Source organism: Dermacentor andersoni, chromosome 5, assembly GCF_023375885.2.
Source record: "Dermacentor andersoni chromosome 5, qqDerAnde1_hic_scaffold, whole genome shotgun sequence".
In the NCBI taxonomy this organism is placed as follows: Eukaryota; Metazoa; Arthropoda; class Arachnida; order Ixodida; family Ixodidae; genus Dermacentor; species Dermacentor andersoni.
The window spans coordinates 191,508,647-191,522,743 of NC_092818.1; the positions used below are offsets into that span (position 1 = coordinate 191,508,647).

The 14,097-nt window shown below is 45.0% G+C and overlaps 2 protein-coding genes across 2 annotated transcripts in view; one reads left to right on the plus strand and one right to left on the minus strand.

Moving 5' to 3' along the window:
• Nucleotides 1-14,097, plus strand: part of LOC126531756 (ATP-binding cassette sub-family G member 1-like) — a 70,527-nt gene that overhangs the window by 44,730 nt on the left and 11,700 nt on the right. Inside the window, exons 5-9 of the mRNA XM_050179464.2 lie at nucleotides 6,364-6,509; nucleotides 8,179-8,302; nucleotides 9,004-9,118; nucleotides 9,631-9,767; nucleotides 11,316-11,417. Coding sequence (XP_050035421.1) covers nucleotides 6,364-6,509; nucleotides 8,179-8,302; nucleotides 9,004-9,118; nucleotides 9,631-9,767; nucleotides 11,316-11,417 — 624 coding nt within the window. The remainder of the gene's footprint in view (nucleotides 1-6,363; nucleotides 6,510-8,178; nucleotides 8,303-9,003; nucleotides 9,119-9,630; nucleotides 9,768-11,315; nucleotides 11,418-14,097) is intronic.
• The window catches only part of LOC126531754 (ATP-binding cassette sub-family G member 1-like), a 221,589-nt gene continuing 208,530 nt past the window's right edge, over nucleotides 1,039-14,097 (minus strand). The window contains exon 13 of the mRNA XM_055071458.1: nucleotides 1,039-2,667. Within this exon, the coding sequence (XP_054927433.1) occupies nucleotides 2,596-2,667 (72 nt within the window). The 3' untranslated portion in view covers nucleotides 1,039-2,595. The remainder of the gene's footprint in view (nucleotides 2,668-14,097) is intronic.

Sequence of the window (14,097 nt, forward strand, 5' to 3'; positions counted from 1 at the left end):
TAGCGACCCAGGGTCGGTATACCAGGTTATACCGGGTTATACTGGGGTTATACTGACTCAGGCTCGGTATAACGTAAAGTTATTCAAATCTGTTTTTATTCCAAATCGGCCATACGCCTTCCGTGATAGGTCAAAATGGCTCTTGCTCTGCCCATATGGGTGTGGCACCCATGTGCACCCATATGGGCTGGACCCGAACCATTTTGACCTATCAGGGACGGCTAATGGCCGATTTGAAATAAAAAGCCGATTGGAATAGTCTTACGTCATAGGGCCCACGTATCGTCTTGAAATCCGCCAAAACGAGCGCGTGGATTTTTATCAGAGGGCAATGACGGCGGGGGGGTCACACCACCTGTGTCCCTGCCGCGCCGCTCCTTCTCCCCCGCTAGGCTGCACCCACCCTCGCCGCGTCGCTATGCTGCGCGATGCTATCCTTATACTTTGCTTTCACTCTCTCTCGGCGAAGCTGCGAACGTCAAGAAAAACCCAGCGAGGTTCCAACAGCTCCACTCTAATAATTGTCTAGTTTGTTGAGCTCGTGTTTTGACAGTTCTTAGAATCTTCCCTCAAGCAGCCCTTCTTCCTAGGCAGAGTAACAATTGGTGAATATCCGCTGCAGATGCTGGGGCCTCTAAATTAACGCTTATTTGTATTGTCGGAGATTGGTAAACAAAAAGAAACATCAACCACCATTTTTAGAGCTTATTAGCCCTGCATCGAGAGCAGATATGTTCAATAAGTAAATTGTCTTAATTAGAAGGTCATAGCTGTTTTCATTGCAGAACTATGTAGTTGCGAACTGCTTGATTGAAAAAAAATTGCCACTGCTTCTCACAAAATTGAAAGTGTAAATAAAAGATCTGGTTTGAATAGAAATCCCTTAGGGCTGAGTTTTCTATAAAACAAACACCCCAAAAGACCACTGCATAAGTTCTGACTCGTAGAACGTTCTTTCAAATCGCTAATTATATGATGAACCAAAAAAAAAAAAAAGAAAAACGAAGGTTGAACTTTTTTTTTGAATTGGACGCTAAATTTGCGACAGTGATGACATCAGCATGACTTAAGGGATGCTACGGTATTTCCAATGGTCAGGGATTAATTTTTTTTTTCTTCTTCGTAACAACTCTTGAAAGTTGTCAGGCTGAGCCCGTACTCGCAAACGCGATTTAACTTTTACCGACAAGCACATAGCTAGCCATAGCACAGAGTGAGCAGGCGCTGCCAAAATCGATTTGTATGGAACTGTTGCAAGAACTTGTAGGTGCTGCCGGTCGCCCGCCTTTAATTATCATGTTATTCCTGGTTTATCAAAAGTCACTTCAAGTGACACTGACATATTTCTAGAAGTTTAAATAGCAGTTTACCCAAGTGTATATTACTTTTTCAGTTGCCCTCTTAAATTGCGCAGCTCTCTTTCAACAAAATTCCCACTGTAACACAACATTATGCTTTTGTACTATTTTTATTGGAATTGACTAAAAGCATGTTTAATATTAAGTAAGAAAACTGGCATGGTATTTCATACGCATTGAGTAATTCCTTGCGTAGCGCTATCGGTCATCATTTAGCGGCACTTATTTTTTCAAGCTGATACTTGAGGAGAAATCGTACTATATAAATGCATTGCTTTTCTTAGACACAGCAGAGGTAACCCAAAAGCCACAGAACCAGGAATTTGCTGAAGTGTGCCTTATAACGGTTCCACGGATCGCTTAAAGAGGCCCGGAAATAATATTTTGAACATTGCAAGAAATTGTTACCTTTCTGGCGTAGAGGCTGCTGCGAACATGTGAGCCAATTGCTGCGGCACTGCATGCAGCAGGTAATTTACAATATCGTGACAAAAACAGCAAGGAGTCTCTCGCTCTCGCTTCCGCAAGGCTATTGGCTGATTTTCCGATCGCAAGAGCATTCTAAGTAAGACATAATTTATAATTTCGAGTTAAATAAATGAAAAAAATATATGTATATCTGCAATCTCAAAAAAGAAAAAAAAATCAATTAATTTTTGCACTGCGCGTAGCTGCGCCCGCTGTGCGTGGCCTGCGAGATGGCAGTGGCGGTGGCGGCCTGCGTAGCGCAGCCTACCGCGGCCGCCTCGGGGTGGTGCCGAGACGAGCCCTTTTGCCGCTGCGGCACTCAATCTTTTTTTCTTTTTTTTTTTTTTGCCGGGACTTTTCCCTTCTGCTTTCTCCGCTGCGGAGCCTCCTGTGCGCTAGCGGAGACGAAGAGAGAGAGAAAGCCGGGTATCGGTGCGATAAACTGCATATATTTGGAGGTCAATAGCGAGGCCATTCTATGATTAGCTGGGAAAGTGTTTCCGGGCCTCTTTAAGTACACAAATACTGGCCCCGAAACCTGACATTTTGGAGTGTTGAAATCTGGTACAGAATCCTCAAGAATACTGTGACATCAAAAAGTATCACCGATAATGTATTTGTCTTAAAGTTAGTCATAAATTTTAATATTATCGGATTTTAATATAGCGTGTATATTTCTGAGGGCCACGTGTTGTTTCTTTTCCCGTTTGAAAGTAACGCAGAGGGCGGAATGTCTGGGCGCGTACAGGAAATTTACGTGAGTATATCTTTACATACTTGCCTTCTGTGTTCTGGCCTGCACTTCAGCATCTGTGTTGGAGCTTTGGGCGCTTTGAGCTAACTGCAAGTCGAAAACACGGAATTAGCGCAAGTGTGCATTTTGATTTGAACTCAGAGATGAGGCACGATACACTGGGATACTATATTTATGGGATTTTCACACTGTCATCAAAAAAGAAGAGAGACAGGAAGACGTCATTTTCTTTTGTGTGTGTAAGAATGGTGCACGTCTAGCGCGTGCGCGAAACTTCTCATCAGTTATTTATATTCTGCAGACCGTCTTTTAGTAGGAAATGGTTGCGTATACGTTGTTAAGAACTCAGGAGTGTATTACCCCTAAAGCCGTTTCTATGGCTAAAACACTCTACAGGGAAGCGCAGATGTGAAAACTTAGAATCGGAAGACCAGTTAAGCAGTGACACAGCCGGTTATTGATGAACAGATGAAGTGTACGACTGAACGATACTAGATGAAAGCAGAAAAAACAAATGTCATCGATTACTCCAATACTTCCTCCACCTTGTGCAATTTGGCAGAACTGATTTGTAAAGGCTATTGTATGACAGGACAATAACTAGGATAGGTAGAGAGGCAACAGCTCAGCACCGCAATGCACCGCAAAGCACTGCTCTGCACAACACAACACTGAACAGCACTGAAGTCACGGCACAGCACAAAGCACATCCACATAGGGGAGATGAAACGTCAAAATTCTACAGTATGCATCAGGCCATTTCCTTGCACAATGCCTATATACTTCTTATTCCTGAAATTAATTTTGCTATTATTGGTTGTGTTGGTCCTCGTAAGGGTGCAACTACTGCTCCTAATAAAGCCTAATTGGACATGTATGTAACTCCTTCGGCTTCCTGTGGTACACTTTTAATTTGTTTCTCGACTGGTGCAGCTTAACTGCGGCGAAGACGAGTTCAGCAAAAGGCTGGATGGCCGTCGCAGAGTTCTTCAAGAAACTTGATGATGATGATTATGATGATGAACTATAGGCACTTATCTAGCGGAGGATACGCCATGCATCCGCTAGAAACATAATTTATATACGTCAGAAATGTAATTTGAGGCACATTGACTGTAGGACCATAGGGGAGCCGGTTTGAGAGGCCGGTCCTGGACTGCCGAACGCACTATCATAGTGCAAAAAGCTGTTCGTTTTGAGTTCTACACAATGAAAGTTGTGCGAAAATATAAAACAAAAAGATAAAGGTCATGCTCATCTGTTTTCTTTTTTTGATGACATTGAAAAATGTTGGCCCTTGGTCGACTGTTTTTCCAGAATGTTTGATTGTAATAGGGGAAGACAGAAATGACACGACACACAGGGAAGCAATAAAGAAAATATTAGCGCCGACACGCTGTTTAGGTGTAGGAAAAGCAATAAGACATTTGCTACGATGAATGCTAAACTGTGCAACTAAGAACGAGGGAACGTTAGAATACTCAAATAAATAAAAAAACAAGCTAGGCGTCAGTAATCGGACACAATGTCACTCTACATCAAGAAAGGTACTAAAGCTTTCAGCGCTTTCCTTTGCTCGTATGAGTCACTGCGCGGCCGAAGCACTTTTGCTGCAGTAATAGGATGATCATCAAGACGATTCACCGTTAGCCTCATAGCACTAACTTGTGGTTCGCCATAGAGGGCATCTGAGAAGTACGGGCTTATGTACAGGCGCCGACAAAAGTGGTATACTCCACGCAGCGGGAGCCGGAGCAACGGCAAACTAGTGTTCCTGTATATGCTCCCGCAGGGAGCAGAGTTGCGCATAGGTCCGCCGCCGTGATCCAGCTCTGCAGCGAAGCCACTCCTCGCGCGCGCAGGAGCCAAATGCCGCGCGGTATTCCGCCTTTTTCTCTAGTGGTCGCGAGCTACAAGCGCCAATTGTTCGCAGGCGCTTAGCAAAGGGCACTTCTTAATACAGGCTACGCTCGAACGAGTCATTCGTGCAGCCGGAGGGGGTGGGCTTCCAACCAACCGAAACTTTGTATGTACCGATGTAAACACGCATAAACAAACACGCACGAACGTACAAATAGGGGGTAGGACCGCCTTTGATTCCCCAAAATAAAATACTCCCGTGGCTCGAACAGCTCCAAAGTTCGCTCGCAAACGCGCAGTACGTTGCCACAAAAAGCGGTGCAATGATTTTCAGCATGCATATGAAGTTGTCTTATCACGGTCAGAAAGCAAGAAATGTTTTAAAGAGTGTTTAAAACTTCACACACGTAAGGTGGACACTTAGCGCATTTTGGCTGCCGAAACAGGCCGATTAATGACCGTCGCCAAGAGAGCTATCGTGCTTGCAGTTATGTCAGTGACCGTTAACAGAGCGCCATTTATCACTAACCATCGTTCACAACAGCTGCACGTTTTCGATACATGCGGTGCTGACACAGATTTAAGCGCATTTCAAATGTTGACATGCGCACATTTTAAGCAAAGCTTACTTTTATTTACTATTACTATTTAGTACTACTTACTATTTAGTAGTGCTTACTATTTAGTAGCAGCAAATCTGCAAGTAGAAAAAGAGTCAAGATGCAAGAGCTTCTAGCTGCTCCTCTGAACGCAAGATCGACGGTCCACTGATTGCAATGGCGATGGTACTGACGGAAACGACGAGTTCGCATGAGTCGGCGACGCGCCCGTAAAGTTGGCTTCGCAGCGGAGCGGATCATTTGACGTCATTTTTCGCGCTCGGCCAATAGCGGTGCGAGCGGTGCCGGAAAAGTTATGCGCAACTCTGCTCGGCAAACTGCATCGCAACGCCATCTACAGGCAGCATCTGGGATCGAGACAGCCAATGGGTGCCCTTCATTATCTGCAAGCATGTCGCTTGACTCGTGTTAATGTTTCGTGCTTCAGCTCGCCAAAATGCCGAGCGACGCCGTTGCAGTAGCAATCTGCGTGGAGTATACCACTTTTGTCGGCGCCTGTACATTCTCATGCATTTGCGGTCACGCTTGCAATAGAGCATTGTTGTTCCGCCAATCGGATAAACCACATGCAGCAATCAGCATACCTCCTTAGGTGTAATGCAACACACATTTCTCGACGTTCTCTCATCTTCCTTTATATTCCTATTTGCAAACATGCCAACCTGTGAACTTAAAATTCGTAAAATCCCGCGGATGCAGTTTTACAACATGTACTCCCCCCCCCCCCCCCCCGGTGATGTCTTTCTGACGCTTTAGGTAAAGTAAAAATAAATAAATCGCCCTGTTTCTAGACCACAGTGACTTTTTGAGCTAATTTGCAGTTGCCAATTTTGCCTGCTTCAGGAACTTGTCTGTACATTCGAAGGACGATGACTGAATTTTTTTCACCAACAGAATATTTTTTTTCGTAAAACTAGATGCAACATTCGTGAAATCCTAAAAGGAGCCCAAATTCGTAAACATTACGCAAAAATCTGGCAGTTTGGCAAGTATGCTATCTGTCAAAGAGAAGAATTTCCTGGTCACAAAAGCTTAAGCGTTTACTACGTACATTACCGCTTCTAACATCTCAGACTTTACCCTACTCGGAAGTTATAGCAGGACCCTCTTGACTAATAGAGCCGCTGATAGTATGAGGATTGTACGTCTTTCTGGAAACAGTGGCCAAAGTCGGGCCTGGGTTTCAGCCAGTTTTATTCGCACATGAAGCCATTTTCTGCTGCATCTATTCAACAACCATTTCTATCGATGCAAGTAAACTTAAGTGGCATAATTTATGTTACGTCTCCTGTTTTATTCATAGGTTGAGCGGTCGATCGAAGAGTGGGGCCTGGAGGTGTGCCGCAACACTCGTACAGAAAACCTCTCTGGCGGCCAACGTAAGCGTCTGGCCATCGCACAAGAGTTGGTCAACAACCCTCCTGTTCTTTTCCTCGACGAGCCCACAAGGTAAGCTCACAGATATTGTTTTGAGAAAGGTAAATGACGCAGTAGAGGCACGCTCAAATTATTATGGCAAATAGAGAGAGAGCTCAAGTTTGCATATGCAAGGTGACTTGAGCCTGCTACCTTTTTCATTTCTGCGGTTGCGCTACGATATAGAGCCAGGCAGCTGTAATCCACCATTTTTCATTTTTCTGTGCTGCCTTCTGCCGCACGCCGCTGGAAACGTTTTGGAACGGTGCCGGGCTTTCGCCTGGTGATTTGAGAACCTGCGCCCGTGTAAACTGTGCGTCGGTTGTGTGATTCGTGGATTGCGATTAAATATTAATAGCTTCTCCGGTGCCACATGTCGCTCCTGCAAGCCATGTAGCACTCACCGACTACTTGGCAAGAGGGCCCGAGTGCGCTGTTGCGCTAACAGTGCGGCCGATAGAGGCGTATGCCGACGCGGCTGCATTGGAATTTGTTGTCGCTGACTTCTCGGCGCTTGCAGCTCGCTTTTTAGAGCGCAGCTCTTAGGTGCCCGTTCCTGCGGCGAGCGTCGGCGTCGGCGCCCCTCTTAAGCGAACGAGCACAGCGAAGAATGACAGCGTTAACTCGGAGCGCAGCGGAAGATGAAAGACGGCGATAGCGAAGAGAGCGCGAGGAGGAAAACGGAGGAGGAAGGTATGGCGAAAGCGTGAGAAGAAAAGCGTAGTGCCGCGGAAGACGGGCTCTGCGGCGACGATGGCTACGAGGTGGCGCAAAACAAGCGCGCGTCGTCCACCGATGACACCACCAATACCATATATGGAAACAAAGTGCTGCATGAGCGGAGGTCTGTCTGCGGCGACTGCTGTGAATCGCACCCGCGCGTCACCCACGCGCTGCCTCTCGCGATCTCCTGATTAGCGAGGAAGTCACACCACACTTTGCTCCATTTGCAACGGGCCGCAGAAGGCCGATTGTCCGCGCCAGCCAATATATCGCGAAATGAAGACACGTGTAGAGCTGCGCTTAAATTTGACATAGGAAGTATCCTAATCGTCGTTGAATTTTAAAAATTCATTTTGCGCATTCATTAGGCATTTCGCATATTCAAGAAGCCTTTAAGCGCAGTCTTCCCCGTCGGATTTACCAAACAGTGCATTTGTTTACATCGGCATTTACAGAAACAGATCCTTGTTAGCTTCAAATATTGTGGAAACGGAGCATCGCTCGCATGAAATAATGTCGAAACATAGCAAAACATATATTCTGTGCATATGAGCAGCGTTGTTCCACCCTGAGACGAGTGAATATGTGTGGTCGAGCCGCTCAAACAACGGTGGCTGTACACCGAAAAATAATCAAATGCAAAAAATAATCTGAGTATCTCCAAGTGACGGCAAGCAACATTACCTTGGTTCTGCCCAGTTCGCGGCATTTGCATATGTTTTATAATAATAATAATAATAATAATAATAATAATAATAATAATAATAATAATAATAATAATAATAATAATAATAATAATAATGTAATAAGACGGCACACTTCAGAATCATGCAGTTATCTTCATTATTTGAATAAGTATTGCTCACGAAGCACATCTTTCCCCAATGAGACCGCAGTTACAACTGAGTCATTACCATATCCCCCATAACAGTGAAATTGTTTGGTTCACAGAGGTTCGGTATGTATGTCTGTCATGCAGTGGCCTGGACAACGTGTCAAGTCTGATGTGCGTGCAGATACTAAAGCGGTTGGCCTCTATGGGACACACCGTCATCTGCTCTATACACGCACCTAGTGCCAAGATCTTCTCTTACTTTGACATGGTGAGATGAATCTTTTATCATAGCACACTGTCATTTACCATACATTCTAGATGTCTTCTTTGATAAACAGGCCTGTCAGGTCAAATGTTCCATCGAAAAATGTACGTCTGCGGGCTTGTCGTCATCCACAGAGATATCCGAGGGAGGCTTCGACACAGTTTCAGGGGCCATCGCTGTGATTGTCTGAGACATTTCCATTTCCAGCACTTAGGGAATAAAAAGAAACACCTGGGAATGAGACAGAAAAGATGACAGGAGGAAGGACGCGATCTTCCTAAGCATCCTTGATAGTCCTTTCGTGATTTCTGTGTCCTTCTAAGGTGCATGCCTTGCGTATTTCACGCACAGCTTTGGGGAAATCTGACTTCTGAAATATTTAGTTCTTACTAGTCGTCATATAGGATTGTTATGCACTGATTTTATCAGTTGAGCACTAGCTACAATAAAGGGCAAATAAAAACCTCTTGTTTGATGAAACCTCAGTACAATAAACCATACATTTACAGTAAAGGAGCAATGCACAATGGGTTGTTTCGTGTTATGTTGTGAACGCATTTGTTGTAATGTTTCCAGACTGCAATAAGCAACTAACTTGACACAAGCCATATTCGCACGAGAAGCAGCGTTATGCTAAAGTTGCTGCGTCAGAGATACAGGTGAACCCTACGTGTCGCTAATAACTCATACTTTTCTCTTCGCAGCTGTACATGGTTTCTGCGGGGCGTTGCATCTACAACGGCGAAGTGGATGACCTGTTAGGCTTTCTGACGAGGCATGGTCTGCAGTGTCCGCAGTTCCACAACCCTGCCGACTACAGTGAGTCGCACATACGAAGAGAAAAATGAGTCAATTTGTAATATACTCACAATGCATGGTAGCCACCGTCCACTCACGACGTTTCTGGCTCTAATTTTGTAAGGCAATCGATAATTGAGAACTAAAGTTGAGAACAATTTGACGGGCAAATACGCACAAATAAGGCACTGGATACATCTGTCAGTTATTTTGCGGGCAAGATTTATAGACTTCTAAGCAATTTAGTTGAAGCAGCTACATCAGCGAGCTATACCTTTCTTCCCCTTAGGTCAAAATTTTGTTTGGTAGCATGCGGGCTAACGGAAAGGAGAGCTTATTTGACCACAAAAGGAGTATGCTTGCGTAAATTACAAGATCAGTTGCTTCATGATAATACCCGCGATAGAATGAAAAAGCTCTGCGTCTGTTTTTCGACGTTCTATTTCGTCACCCTTTTGAGCACAGTTTCATTAGGTAAGTAGGGAGAGCACATGTTTATTGCAGTGCTTATCTAACGTTGCTTTTTTCTGCAGTTAGCGAAGTGGCGTCTGGCGACTACGGTGACTACCGCGACGTACTGAGCCGCGAGTTCGAGCTTCCCTTGCCGGACGGCAGCACTGCCGCCAAAGGCACGATGACAAAGTACGGCGGGCTCATCATGACCAGCGAGGTGCGTCGAGTGGTCCTTGTTCGACGGTGGCCATCGTACACTGCGAGCCCCTTAACTATTTGTCAATATTACACGAAGGGAACACATTTGTCTCACTAGTAAGCTGTTCATAACAGCCATACGTGGCCGCACCAGGAGGGATAACAAAGATGACTAGGTCAAGATTATGCTGAGCCAGGAGGCCTGAGCCGGCCAAGAAGATTCGGTCTGGGGCAAGTTCCTATAGCCCTGATAAATATTTCTTCCTGGCTCTCCTCCTGCTCCTTCTTTATCAGTGTTGCTCGCACTGGCCTTTCTGTTCTTGTGTTGTGGCGACCGTTTTGTCTATACATACGATACCATTTCCGGCGAGCTTAATTAACCCACAAAGGCAAATAATGAAAACTGATAATGTGCTGCATGCGCTAGTTTACTAACAGAGGGGCATGTGCACGTGAATGTTGACGTCATGTACGTCAAACGTACCCGCACGTATGTAGCACACATTTAGGAGGACGCTTTAGCTCGGCTTTACCTCTTGTAATCAAAATACAACAGAGCAACGCTCTCTTTGGTCGAGTGTCGGACTTCAACTAACTTTATCGCAATTCAGACAGGAAGTTAACTTCTACAGACCACTCGTCATCCGATTTTGATTTAGTTCCTCGAAATTTTTTCAAGGTTTTCCAAATGTTGGTACCAAGCGATCCAGTAACCCGATAACTGTTGACGCAGCGTGTCCCATACGCAAATGGCTACTAGCATCCGACATCAGGGCATTGGCTCGAGAGACTTCAAAGGCAGACAAATATTATTTAGGTGATTTCACCAGTGGGTCTGAATTAAAGTTGTCGAATGTATATTGAAAGCTGCACGAAGGCTGTCGACGGTAAGTTAGAGGCAGTCGGAGGCGACCAGAACGCTATCGAAAACGTGAATCGGGGAGTACCGCTGTGGCATGCGTACGAAAGTTCAAAAGGCTATCACCGGTCTATTCTATCGCATGACGAGGCGAGCAAGTCGAGCTTTGTTTGTTCTTTTTGTGGCGGATGTCAGTGCTTCCAAGAAGTTGCTGAATAAGTTAACAGCGCACTCGTTTAGACAATGTGCACATTTCTTTTAAATCATATTATTATGGCTCAATTGCTTTGATTACTGTCAGCCTTTGTATTACGTAAAGTAGGCATAATTTAGCACATTCAGCAAGCATAAAGATGGATGGTAAGCAATGTAATTTTCATGTTCAAGTAATAATTCCGCAAGTGAACTTAGACGCGCCAAGGCTTAACGTCATGTTTTTCACGTGTTTTAATGAGAGAGAAAGCGTTTTTTCAAAGCCATTTTTTCTCCTACAGGAATAAATGTTTTCTGTAAGGAAATAATGGCGATGAATTAACTAGAAACTTATCATGTACCCTCGTCCAGGCTTTCTGGAAACTAATAAAGGTTAAAAATAAGGTTGATTCTGCGTCAGTTGTTTCTTCCCAGCATTCCTTAGGTAGTGCTCACAGGTGTGGACAACATAATATTTATTCCTCCCGTCTTGTTCTTTCTTTTTTAAATCTACAGCAAAAGGCTGAGGCAAACCGGATGTACTCTTTCAAAGTCAACCAGTTTCATCAATTCCAGATTCTCCTGAAGAGGTGCTGGCTTTCAGTTTTCCGTAACAGGGTCAGTGTTTTATTTATTCTATGATCAAATATTTACTTTCTTGTTACCATGTATTGAGCGACGTCTTTTTTTATAAATGACAGAACACCCGCAAGTGTGCAACTTCATTAACGCAGGATCAACAAACGTGAAAGCCTTAGAATGCGACAGTGTTGTGACAAAATTAATTTTTGACTTTGCACAAACCCCGTACTCATGAAAAATAAAATAGATACAATGAATTTTAGCCACTGAAACACTTTAGGTCTCAAAAGACTGTTGCAACGCTCCCCCTCCCTTTCTCCAAAAAGAAGAAAAAAAAAAGAAAAAAAAAAGCAGTGCCATTCCACTCTGTGAAGGTGGATGACTAGCGAAGCTGTTTAGCGCACGACACATAGGTGACTCAGAACATTGAACAAAGGTACGGACATATGTAGTGTCCTAAGCTGTGGTGACCGTGGGAATACAGGTACGCACGCACATTCGCGTATCACCTCTGTTATTAAATGTGTCCGTCGCGCCGCGTAATGGCTCATAACCCTTTAAAGGGCCCCTCACCAGGCCCCATAGATAATTTTGGTTATACACTGGAAGTTTTTACGTGTCCTCTAGGGAGCGTTCTGCCGTAAAAATTTTTGAAATCGGCTCATTAATAGCCGCGATAGAAATATTTCAGTGCCGTGAAGCCATAATTTCAGGAGGCGAGCTCCACTGCCATACCAGACACTCTCCACTCGCCCCGTCTAGCCTCCGTATGCGAAATTCCTTCCCTGCGTTCTCTCACACCGAACCTTGAGGATGGGCCCCGCTCGCATTTTTTTTTCTCCTCGCTTTCTTGAGGCGCGGCGCGCCTCTGCTGACGGCGTTACGTGCGAGCTGTTGCGATTGTCTCGTTTCGCGCAGCACACGATTTTGCGCGCTGTGCACGAGGACGTCTCACTAGCGATATAAGTACACGAATACTGAGGCAGACACAAGCGGATCACAGAGCATGAACCCACGCTGGAACATGGTAGAAAATGGCATAGTTGCGGTGTCCGCGCGCGCGACTGCACGACGTGGCAACAAGCAGACGAAACGGAAGTACCTCTCTCTTGCTGCGGTGTGAAGTAAAACAAAAACATGCAGACATTCGGTTTGTGTGTTTTGTTATTTCTCTAAGCTTTAATTCGTCTCTTCTACCAACATATTTTTCGAAGTCACGTGTCACCAAGAACGACGTCACAGCGCGAACACGTGTACGTGGACACATTATAGTAGGATACAACTTAAAAAAACAGCAGTTGGCAACCAAGGCACACGGACCGCGCGGGGTTGTTACTCCGCCAGCCAATCACAGAAGCGAACAAAATCGTCGTCAGGCGACCATTTCAAAATGGCGTCGTACTTGATACGTCCGGTGCGTCTGCTGTTCTTGAAGAGTGTTTTCGTCGGCGGAAGCGATGAAGTGTGCAACAGACATGGACAGAGTGTATGTAGTCTGAGCATATCACTCTTCAAAAGTCAGCGGTGCAGTTAATTTCACTGCTGACCCCGTTTTATTCATGAAACTTCACTGCCAAATGAAGTGAAACTTGACAATAAATAGTTGCAGCGAAGCATGCGTTTTATTTCATTTCAATGAAGAATTAGGCACGTACAAAATTATGCTCTTTTAATTTTATTTTTGTGGTAACCACCTCATTTATGAAACAGGAAAAGTTTGAAGTACGAACTATTTGCAGCCTCGCGGTGGAACAGTGGCTGGCGGTTATGGGGCCGTGGGCTGGGCTTCATTGCAGAATTGAGTTGTATCCGACCATAGCACATGTGCGTCATCCCCCGGCTTCGAGCGCGGCGGCCGCGAGGAGAAGGGAAAACGGCGTTCAGTGAGAAATTTCAGATCTTTCCGCGGCGCGTAGCGATGTAGTACTTTGCAGACACGACCGTTATCGCGCATTGTAAGCTCTGCGCTTGTCAGCTCAATATGGCCAAACCTGGTAAGGGTCCCTTCAAGCAGTGGCTCATACCCTCGCAAATGCGGCCTCCCCATTACGACGACACAAAAGTGAAATTCTACGCTGGAACGACGAGCGGCAGCAGAACAATTGCTGATGATGATAGTTTTTTGCACAACGGAACCAGCTGTGGAAGAAGACGACGACGAACGCGCGAGCAGTGGAACTAGCGTGTTTGCGCGGTTGGCGCCGAGAAATTTTTAGCAGTCCTTTTTGAAGAAGTTATACAAAACATATTTTTCAAGAACATCTGTTCTTACCCTTGTACTTAGGACCTATTTGGGCGCCACGTGTAACAAAGGTACTTCAAGGGCACGTTACAGGTCCCGAGCCAACGGGGGTATGTGCCATAGAGCTTGAATCCTTTCTGCACTATCGCCTACACTTTTTTCCAGATCTTAGCCATAGACAACTTCGCTGTAATAAGAAGCTCTATATATACAAAGCCAAATGCGGTAGACGAGTCTTCAAAATTTGTTTTAGTCCTTCTCTTCTGCAAGATGACGTTACACCTAATGTCAGACATTTGGGAAAGCATTATAGAATATGGTGATGACTATAGGGCAGCGTTCGATGTCTGCTATTCAACCTAACTTTTGAGTGCAGCTGATGCGTTTTTTTTGTAGTTTCCAAAAAGAGCTGGTCATCTACTGTACCGCGTATAAATGATGCACGGGGACTGTTGCTGCTAAAATATGTTTAGC